The sequence below is a fragment of the Solanum pennellii genome, chromosome 8, assembly GCF_001406875.1.
Source record: "Solanum pennellii chromosome 8, SPENNV200".
In the NCBI taxonomy this organism is placed as follows: Eukaryota; Viridiplantae; Streptophyta; class Magnoliopsida; order Solanales; family Solanaceae; genus Solanum; species Solanum pennellii.
Genome location: NC_028644.1, coordinates 2,372,829 through 2,384,048, shown reverse-complemented (window position 1 = coordinate 2,384,048; position 11,220 = coordinate 2,372,829). Strand labels below are relative to the sequence as shown.

The 11,220-nt window shown below is 30.7% G+C and overlaps 1 protein-coding gene across 1 annotated transcript; it reads left to right on the top strand.

The window, feature by feature from the left end:
• Window positions 1-2,226: 2,226 nt before the first annotated feature.
• Window positions 2,227-4,551, top strand: LOC107027316 (subtilisin-like protease SBT1.7). Its single transcript, XM_015228491.2, has one exon. The coding sequence runs from the start codon at window positions 2,236-2,238 to the stop codon at window positions 4,465-4,467; it is 2,232 nt and encodes a 743-aa protein (XP_015083977.1). The 5' UTR covers window positions 2,227-2,235; the 3' UTR covers window positions 4,468-4,551.
• Window positions 4,552-11,220: the final 6,669 nt, after the last annotated feature.

Below are 11,220 nucleotides of genomic sequence, written 5' to 3'. Positions count from 1 at the left end.
GGGGGGGGGGGGGGGGGGTAATTGTTGAACGGGAAAAATTGTTAGGTTGTGAAGCCTGATTAATATTTGATGTACTGTCATATATCAATGTTCACGCGGTTCAATTTTTTTTTGGTTGTACTATTTATTCTTCATTTATTCTCTGTAACCTAAAATACTCTGAATTATTAATATATATATATATATATACACCCATCGCCGTGGAAGTTTACTCACGGGGTGTTACCACGAAATATTGGTTTCTCTCTTTCTCTCTCTAGATCTCTCATATGTCTCTCTCGAAAGTTCTTGTGTTCTTCATTCATTAAGTGTGTGTGTGCGGATTTGATCTTAACAAAAATGAGTTGGAAAGAAGTGAAACGAAAGCAAACAAGTGAAGACTAAAAGAGACAGATAAGATGTCAGAGAATATCCGGTTTGACAAAAAACTATGTTATAACTATACACACATTTCAAAATTCTATCATTAATGAATTTGAAAGATAGAGTGAATCGGACGGAGGGCTTAAATCAATATGGCAATAGCATAGTTATCATTTTTTAAAAACACATGAATGACTGACTTATTATTAGTTTTAAGTGGTTTATCTAAATAAATCGTTATTTATATATAAAATCAGTTTCAACACTTATATTAGTTTCACACATTGCAAGACTCATTTTTGAGAACGATACTCCTTATATGATTTTTCAATATTTGATATTGAATCCGCGCATTGCAGGGCCATTTTTAGGGAGAATACTTCTATAGAATATTTTTCGATTCCCGGAATCTCAATCCGAAATCTCTAACTAAAGATTGAAGGAAAAAGGGTCTGATATATCCCTCAACTTTCTCATTTGGAGCTGATATATTCCTCGTTATAAAAGTGGCTCATATATGCCCTTACCGTTATACAAACGGCTCACATATACCCCTGCCATTACAAAATGGCTCACATATACCCTTCATTTAACGGAGGTTAAAAAATTAGTTTTAAATTTATATTTATTACTTCTAATTTTTTTAAAAAAAAAATATTTAGGGGTATATATGATTCTTCTATCAAAGTTCAAGGTATATTTTAATTTTTTTCATACATAAATTATTTTTTGACTTCTTTTATTATAATTATTTGAATTTTATTATTTTTTGACTTCTTTTATTATAATTATTTGAATTTCTTATTCTTATTTTGTTTTTTCTCATTCCTTAGTTTAAAGAAAAAAAATTAAACTATTTTTTTTGTGTGTATTGTACTTTAATTTCGTATTCAAAGAAAAAATTTGGTCATCTACAATAAGTTTTACAAGAATATTAGAGAAACATGAATAAATTTGATTATCAAAATAATAATTATAAATTAGTCATTGAAATAAAAAAAAATACAAAAAAAATATGTTTGATGAGGATTAAATTTACTCATATGGGATTATATTTTTTAGAAAAAAATAATAAAATTTTAGATTAAAATTATTGTTTTTTTCATTTCCGTTAGAGGAAAAGGATATATGTGAACCATTTATTTACAAGTAAGGGTATATATGAGCCACTTTCATAACAAGGGATATATCAGCTCGACAAAGTTGAGGGGTATATCAGACCATTTTTCCAAGATCGAAAGATATCATAGTCTACCAAGAATCTCAGGACAATCAACCCTCTTATTGTTTTCACATTAACATCACATGTCTTTGTACTGACTATGAAAATTGAAAGAAAATTGCTTTGAGATCCACTCATAAGATCACTTCTTGATCACTACTAATAATTGACAAGAAAATAAAATACTTTCAATCCCCTCTTTTAATTTATCCAATAAAAAAAAACATAACTAAAAACACGCGATTTTTCGACAAAAAATTCCTGAAAAAAATTAACTACGCTCTGATTTACATTTCACAAAGGGTGTTGGTCGATAAAAACAACAGGACATTGATCATGAAAGTCGAAATCGATCCCCTCTAAGGATAGTTTTAACAAGAAAAAAGATGTTACATAACAAATTCTAGAGAAGTTATAAATGTAAATAGCCCAACATGTAGTTAAACTTACAACATTATTGCAAGTGTACATTTGTTCTTAATTAAGAAGAATATTATGAGATCAAGATTTGTCATGTGGTCATTAATGCTAATCCTTTCTAACAAAGCAATTAATTAGACCAATTAACAAGAATAGCACTACATATACTCCACTGTTCTAAGTGTACATCATTAGTTCAAATTTTCCTTTCTCTCAACACATTTGCAACAATGAAAATATCTTTTGTTATTTTTTGTATACTTTTTTGTTTTTCATGGCCTAGTATGCAGAGCGATTTGGAGACGTACATAGTTCAAGTCGAATCACCAGAAAGCCATATTTCCACTCAATCATCAAGAATGGATTTGGAGGACTGGTACAAGTCTTTCTTGCCAAATACCATAGCAACCGCTGGCTTAGATGAAAAGCCGCGGTTGATATATTCATATCACAATGTGATCATAGGCTTTGCTGCAAGATTGTCAGCAAAGCAAGTGAAGGAAATGGAGAAGAAACCGGGCTTTATATCTGCGTGGCCTCAGAGGATATTGTCTTTGCATACTACACATACTCCGAGTTTTCTTGGTTTGCAACAGAACGTTGGCTTGTGGAGGGATGCTAACTATGGAAAAGGTGTGATCGTTGGAGTCTTGGACACCGGGATTTCCCCTGACCATCCTTCATTTAGCGACAAAGGAATGCCTCCTCCGCCTGCTAAATGGAAGGGAAAGTGTGAATCGAACTTCACTACAAAGTGTAACAACAAGCTCATTGGGGCAAGGACTTTCGTAAACAGTGATTCACCGATAGATGATAATGGACATGGAACACACACAGCTAGTACAGCAGCTGGGGGGTTTGTGAAAGGTGCTAATGTGTATGGGAATGCTAAGGGTACCGCGGTTGGGATTGCCCCTCTTGCTCATTTGGCCATTTATAAGGTCTGTGATTCGTTTGGTTGCTCCGATAGTGATGTTCTAGCTGCTATGGATGCAGCTATTGATGATGGAGTAGATATCCTGTCTATTTCCCTTGGTGGAAATAGAAAGTTGTTCTATGAAGACCCCATTGCACTCGGGGCGTACAGTGCAACAAACAGAGGTATTCTTGTAAGTTGCTCTTCTGGTAACGAAGGTCCATACGAAAGCACCTTATCAAATGAAGCTCCGTGGATTCTGACTGTAGGTGCAAGCTCTACTGACAGGAAACTCAAGGCCACTGTCAAGCTCGGAAACAAAAAAATACTCGAGGGGGACTCAGCATTTCATCCAAAGGGTCACAATTCGACATTTTTTCCATTGTATGATCCTTCACGAAATGAAACCGACTTTGACAGCCTTTATTGTGGACCAGGTACACTTAGTGAAACTGAAATTAAAGGCAAAATTGTTGTGTGTTCAGCAGGTGGTGGTTATTCCAGGATTGACAAAGGACAAGCTGTAAAGGATGCCGGAGGCGTTGGTATGATCATCTTTAATACCGCTGATGATGGTTTCACTAAGTTTTCTGATCCTCATGTCCTTCCGGCTTTGCATATTACCTACAAAGACGGAATGGAAATTCTTGACTACATGAACACAACGTCGAAACCAATTGCAAGAATTGCATTTCAAGGAACAATAATCGGAGATAAAGATGTTCCAGTGGTTGCTTCATTTTCTTCTCGCGGACCAAACATAGCTAGTCCTGGAATCTTGAAGCCTGATATTATTGGTCCCGGTCTTAACATTCTTGCTTCTTGGCCTTCCTCCGTTGACAACAAAAAGAACACGAAATCTACCTTCAACATTATATCGGGCACCTCGATGTCCTGTCCTCACCTCAGCGGAGTAGCTGCATTGCTGAAAAGCACACACCCGACTTGGTCCCCTGCAGCTATCAAATCAGCAATCATGACAACTGCTAACACAGTGAACTTCGCCAACGATCCCATCTTAGATGAAAGGCTCCTTCCGGCTAACATCTTCGCCATTGGTGCAGGACATGTCAATCCATCAAGAGCTAATGATCCAGGACTGATCTACGACACTCGTTTTAAGGACTACTTGCCTTACCTATGCGGTTTGAATTACACAAATCGTCAGGTGGGGAACCTCATGCAACGCAAAGTGGATTGTAGGTCAGTGAAACACATTCGTGAAGCACAACTAAATTATCCTTCATTCTCCATCACACTCGGAGACATTTCTCAGACGTATACTAGAACAGTGACTAATGTCGGGGAAGCTAAATCATCTTACAGCGTGGAAATAGCTTTACCACCTGGAGTTTCCGTGAGTGTTAAGCCCTCTATACTGAAATTCTCCAAGTTGAACCAGAAGTTGAAATACCATGTGACGTTTACGAGAAGAGATAATAGCCCAAATAGTGGTATTGTTCAAGGATTCTTGAAATGGAATAGTAAAAAGTACTCTGTAAGAAGCCCAATTGCAGTTGTGCTAGAGCCTAAAATTGGTTTCTAGTTTTAGTATGTATAACAAGAATATATTTGAATAATTTGTATGTTACATTTTCACACATCAAAAATGTTACCACATGTTACATTATATAGAATCATTTTACATAGTAATATTGATCACTAACAATACAAAAACAAGAACAACATAATCCCATAAGTGGAATCTGAGGAGGCTGGTGTGTACGCAGCCTTACCTTGTGGAGGTAGAGAGGAAGAATACGGTAGACCCTTAGCTCAAGTGACCTTTTTGAGAGCTTGAATGCAGCAACATATATGAGAATTCATTGACAACTTGTATGATTAAGTACTTTGTTGTTGTAAAACTGCAAGTTTAACATATTGTATTGACATTTTGATGAATGGTGACTGTTTTCTTTGACAACTTAAAAAGATTCTTAGTTAGCTTTGACAAACTTGCTTATCTATATATATCAACATTTTCTTGCTAAAACTATTACAACAACATATCCAGTGTAATCCCACGAATGGGATACAGAGTGGGTACCTTGCTATACCAGTGGCGTAGCCACCCTTCTGTCATTTGACACCCTTCGTCAGAAAATTATACTATATATACAAGTAAAATGATAAACAATGTGGCTAATAACATATTTTGGACACCTTGACGTAACAATATGACGTAGCCTAGTGGTTTCGGACTCTTTGAAAGAGTAAAGACATGCAAACTTAAAGTGGTGTTCAAATCTCAGTAGTAGAAAAAAAAATCACTTTTTAAGAAGAGCAGGTTCATTTTAGCACTTGGTCAACTTTCGTGAAATTTCTGACTCCGTCATTGGCTAATACTATTCATGTTTGATACTTTTTTAGTTAAGTTGTGTAAAGATAAGACACCTAAGTCTAACTCAACCCCAAGAGTTAGCTCATGAGCAGAGGATTGCATAAGTCCATATAAGCAGACTATAACAACCAATGTGAGACTTTAGCCCACTCTAACATCCCCTTCACGTCCAGAGGCACAACTAAAGTGTCGATTGAAACCAAAACGGAAATGGACCTGACTCTGATACCCTATAGAGAGTTTTTGGACAAAGAGTCAACAAAAAATTTTATTTGCTCTCGATTTGTAGTGATCATCACGATAAGGGGGGCCTTAAAGCAACAATTTAAATGTTTTTTTTTGTGTAAGAGAGGGTTGAAAAGTGGTTATTAGGGAAATTTACCTATAAAGCATATTTGCTCTTAGGGCTGATAGACTTACTAAGAGAGGTAAAATGCTTCCGCACCCTATTGATGGTTCTTCGAATGGCCCATTAATGTTGATATCAAGAGGTATAATAGAAATTCAAATTTGGCCTCAGTTTGACAAATAAGAGTTCAAACTTTGAGGGTGTACGTCTAGACGCCTCAACTTTGTCTCAACCAACAACTAAATATTCAACTCGATCGTCTCCATTGTATCTCATGAGCACCGACATGACACAACAATTTTGGAGTGTGTAGATGATCATTCTGTAAGTTGGAGTATTCAACTATGAAAGTACACGAATTGATGTGTCTAATTATCCGTTCTCAAAATTGAAGTGGTTAATTACTTGCGACTAAGATCAAATTTAAATATCGTAAATTCTTTATGCTTGATAAAAAAGACTAAGACTTCACTTTTTTGTTTCCCTAAAATGAACATGACTTGCCTTTAATTAAGATCTTGTGTCTTTTTTTAATAGATAAAGTTGGAGTCCGGAGCCTAAAAAGTATAAAATATTAACAAAAATTTTAAAATGGTATATAAAAGTTTATATTAACCAAAACGGTAAAATCGCTGGAACAACAATGATTTCCTCCACCGAAAAAAGCAAAATCACTGCAGTAGCAGCGATATAGCAAAATGTGATTTTTTTTCTAAAAAAAATTCAAATCGCTACCTATGCAGCGATTTTTTTTTTTTTTTAAAAAATATATTTTAAGAAAATTTTTAGGCATCGATTTTCATTTTTTAAAAAAAAAAAAAAAACTTAAGAAAATTGTACGAAAAACAAATTTCATTGCTTTTCTTATATTTTTTTGAAATTCAAATATATAGCTTATAAGAAAATGCATTGTTTTAAAAAAATTAAGAATAAGTAAGGTAACAAAAATATTTTCTTTCTAAAAAAAGATATTATATTGAATTTAAATTTAAATGTTGTTTGAGTTCAAATAGAATTCTAACTTTTTAACCTCTTTTATTTATATTTCCACAATGTCATATAATGTTAATCTTCCTATTTTTTTCATCACCGATCATTAGCTTCATTGGTGAGTTTACTACCTTTTTCATATTCTTTATTTTATTATAGATTTTTTTTAAAATATTTTTATTTAGTATATTCAGATAAGAGATTGTCTATTACAAACTAACTTTTTTAAAAAAAAGATTAACTTTTTTTAAAAAATAAAAATAAAATTGGAAATCGCTGCTAGAGCAGCCATTTTATTAAATTTTTTTAAAAAAAATTGGAAAATCGCTTCATGTGCAGCGATTTCATTTTTTAAAATTAATTTTTTTAAAAAAAAAAATAAGAAAATCGCTGCCTAGGTAGCGATTTGAATTTTTTTTAAAAAAAATCACATTTTGTAAAATCGCTGCAGTAGCAGCGATTTTGCTTTTTCTGGTAGAGGAAATCGTTGTTGTTCCAGCAATTTTGCCGTTTTGGTTAATATAAAATTTTATATACCATTTTGAAATTTTTGTTCATATTTTATACCCTTTAGGTTTCGAACTCGATAAAATTATAGCACAACGTTATTCCTTGCCAAAACAAAAAAATTCCACTATTTAAGCAAAAAAAAAATCCACTAAATTATGTTCCATGGGGATCTGTTATTATTGACATAAAATAATAAAGTCTTTAAAATTATCAATTGAGCAACATGTTATTTACTTAGTTAAGGTTCCATGTGGATCTGTTATTATTGACATAAAATAATAAAGTGTCTTTAAAAAATTATCAATTGAGCAACATGTTATTTACTTAGTTAAGTGTCCATCAAAATAATAAAGTCTTTAGAAAATTATCAATTGAGCAACTTGTTATTTACTTAGTTAAGTGTCCATCAAATTTTCTAAGAACAATACACATATTTCGGAAAATTCATAGATTAATATACACGAAATTTGAGATAATCCTAATTTCATGTCTTGTGATACATAAACTTTCGAAAAAATTGATCCCTGTCTTTTAAAAGTAATGATTATCTTTTAATAATTTATCACTAATGGACCCATAAATTTGAGTTGAAACAGAGTTAGCGACACGTATTTCGAAAAATAATGAATTTATACGTACAAAAATATGATATAATCCTGAATTCCTTTTTATGACATATGGAGCACGAACGCATAAAACTTTTTTCTTTTCCTTTCCCTCCCTCGCTTACAGTTACTTCTAATTCCAACCAATTTCTAGTTAATGCACCCAACTCAGGGAAAAAAAAACTTTTCATCGTTCAAAAACAATGAATATCATTAAATAAGCCGTCACCAATGGATCCGCAAAATTTGAGCTCAAATAAAATCAGTATAACTCTATTTGACTTGAAAATTGTAATGTCCATTCCAAAAGGTCTGAGCTTCGCCACGATTTTTTTATTTTATGTTTTGAGTTTTGGGGTCCCAAAACGCAAAATCATGATTATCCAAACTTTTGGTGTGGTATTGTTATTTTTTTATTGGGAAAAGGCTCAAATATGCCATTGAACTTTCAGAAAAGGTTCATTTATGTTATCCGTTAAAAGTTTGGCTCATTTATGTCATTACTTTTAAAGAAAAGACTCATTCATGCCATTTTTTAACAATGGTTTTGGCCAATTATAATTCGGTCACGTCATCAATTTTTTTAATAAAAAAAAAATTAAAAAAAATAATTCAATTTTTTTTTCAAAATTATGATTTTTTTTATTTAAAAAATTGATTTACGTGGCCGAATTACAATTTGCCACGTATCAAAAATGATTTTGCTAAACCACTACTAAAAAATAATGCATTAATGAGCCTTTTTTTGAACGCTAATAGCATAGATGAGCCAAACTTTTAACGGATGACATAAATGAACTTTTTCTGAAAATTCGATCATATTTGAGCAACATGTTATTTACTTAGTTAAGTGTCCATCAAATTTTCTAATAACCTCACTAGGGTCAACCTCCAATACACATGTACACATATTTCAGAAAATTCACAGATTAATATATACGATTTTTGAGAAATCTTAATTTCATGTCTTGTGATATATAAACTTCGAAATGGATACCTGCCTTTTAAAAGTAACAATTATCTTTTAATATTTTGTTGCTAATACACCCATATGTTTAAGGTCAAACAGAGTTGGTGACACATATTTCGAAAAATAATGAATTTATACGCACAAAAATATGATATAATCCTGAATTCCTTTATTATGACATATAAACTTAAGATTTTTTTTTTTCATATTTTAAAAATAATGAGTATCATTTAATAAGTTTTCACCGATACATCCATAAAATTTGAGCTCAAACAAAATCGGCCACACAGAGTTAAACTTCATTTGACTTGAAATTTATAAGGTCCATTCCAAAAGGTCTGAGCTTCGCCATGACTGATGACTGACGTTGTTTTCTTTTATTTTTTAAATTTTGAGATTTCGAAATGCAAAATCATAATTATCAAAACTTTTGATGTAGATAAGCACGCGAATTATTTTTAAAAATTATCATCAAACTAATTCATTTGTCATGAAATCCAAAGGGTCCATTCAACACATTCTTAACTTTGTCATGATCAATATTGTTTGTTTGGTTTTTTTTTGTTTATTTAGAGGTCTTGAAACACTAATTTATGATTATCAAAGCTTTTTATGTGTATAAGCACATGAATTTTTTAAAAGTTATCGTAGACCAATTCATTTGCCATGACGGGTATAATATCTATCTTTTTCGCATTTAAGAGTTTTTAGAATTCAAAATTATGATTATTAAAACTTTTAATGTGCTTTAGCACATGATTTTTTTAAAAAAAAAAAGCTATTGCCAAATCCTATTTGTCTTAAAATTCAAACGTCTCAGACTTTATCATACCAAAAAAGCAAATTTATAATTATTGAAACTTTCGTTATGTATTAACTAAATTTCTCTAAAGTTGTCCTTGAACTCATTTGTCTTTGAAATTCAAAAGGTCCATCCCAAACAACGTGGTATTTCCCATAGATTGATCATATTGTTGAAGGATAATTTATACTAAAATATAAATATCGATCAAAATTAAAATAGTAAAAATTTATCACAAATAATACCACTTATTTTGTGATAAAGTCATTATATTGAAAGCAATTATATATATATATATATTATTTTATTAAAATTGTATATATTTTTTTTAAAAAAATAATTAATATTATAATGTCAATTTAACAATATATATATATATATATATACCTAAAATTATTCTTATAAAAAATCATAAATTCACGTGCCTAATAATTTAGACTATAAACTCCACTACTTCAACAAGCTGTGTCTTATAAAATGCCTCGCTATATTTTCCAATGTCTCACGTTGTAGATAAATTGTTTCGAATGCTATCTACAATTTTTACTCTTTAAGCTAACAACATCTATATTTATAATAATAATAATAAGGAATTATAAATTTTATTAAAACATGAATTAATCCTGGGGGCAAAAAGGTATATTCACACATCCAAGTAATGAGGGGGGGTAGGGGTAGGGTGGGTGAAAAGGGCTAAATCGTTTTTTTATAGCCCAACAAGGTCGTTATAAATTTATGTTTGTCGTCTAATTTTTGTAGGTTGCTAGGAGATTTGTTCCCAAAAAAAAATAAAAATTATTTATGTGATGGTATTTAAATAAATATTAAAATATAAAAATGAACGATTTTTTTAAAAGTTTATGATTTAAAATAAATTATAAAGTAACTATTCTTTTTTATTCTATAAAATAAAAAATTAAACTTTAATTTTATTCATATTAAAAATATATGATTTTTTTTTAGAAATTGAGTAGAGAAAAAGATTAAACATAAGTTATAATAGAGGTAGTAATAGATATCTAAAAATTAAATTGAAGAAAATAATAAAAGTGATCCCATATATTGAGAGTAGGTTCAAAATATTTTTTTTAAATTATGTAGTAATATTGTTCCTTTAAGTTCACCAAAAATATAAAACTTTCGTTAAATTTTAAAAATTTTGTGTTTGTTAGATTTGATAAAGACGACGGAAAATAAATAATCAAAAAATATATTATCAAAATCTAAAATATGCAACACAAAATCACTTTAAACACACAAAAAATATATAATAGCATAAATTAGCTAAGTTTCCTCTCTCTTTTTTCTTATAGATCTAGTCCAACCTAACAGATCTCTCAGATAAATATTTTCTTCGTTTATTTTTATTTGTCATTTATTTAAATAAATTTTTATTTGTTATTTGTTATTTGTTCAAATAATATTTTATCTTATTTTTCACTTTTGACATATTAAGAAGAGACACGTATGTTTTTTATGTTTTACCCTTCTCGTCATTAAATACTCTTTCTCCAAATTACTATGTTTCAAGACTTAGAGCCTGTTTGGAATTGCGGCTAAAAGCAACTGACTTTCAAAATCACTTTTTATTTGTGTTAAGATAATTCATTTGAAAAGTGTTTTTGATAAGTGGATTGTGTTTGACCATTTTTTTAAAAAAAAAATATATACTTTTGAGAGTCAAATTTTGAAAAAATACAAGTATTAATACATTTTTAATATTAAGATTATC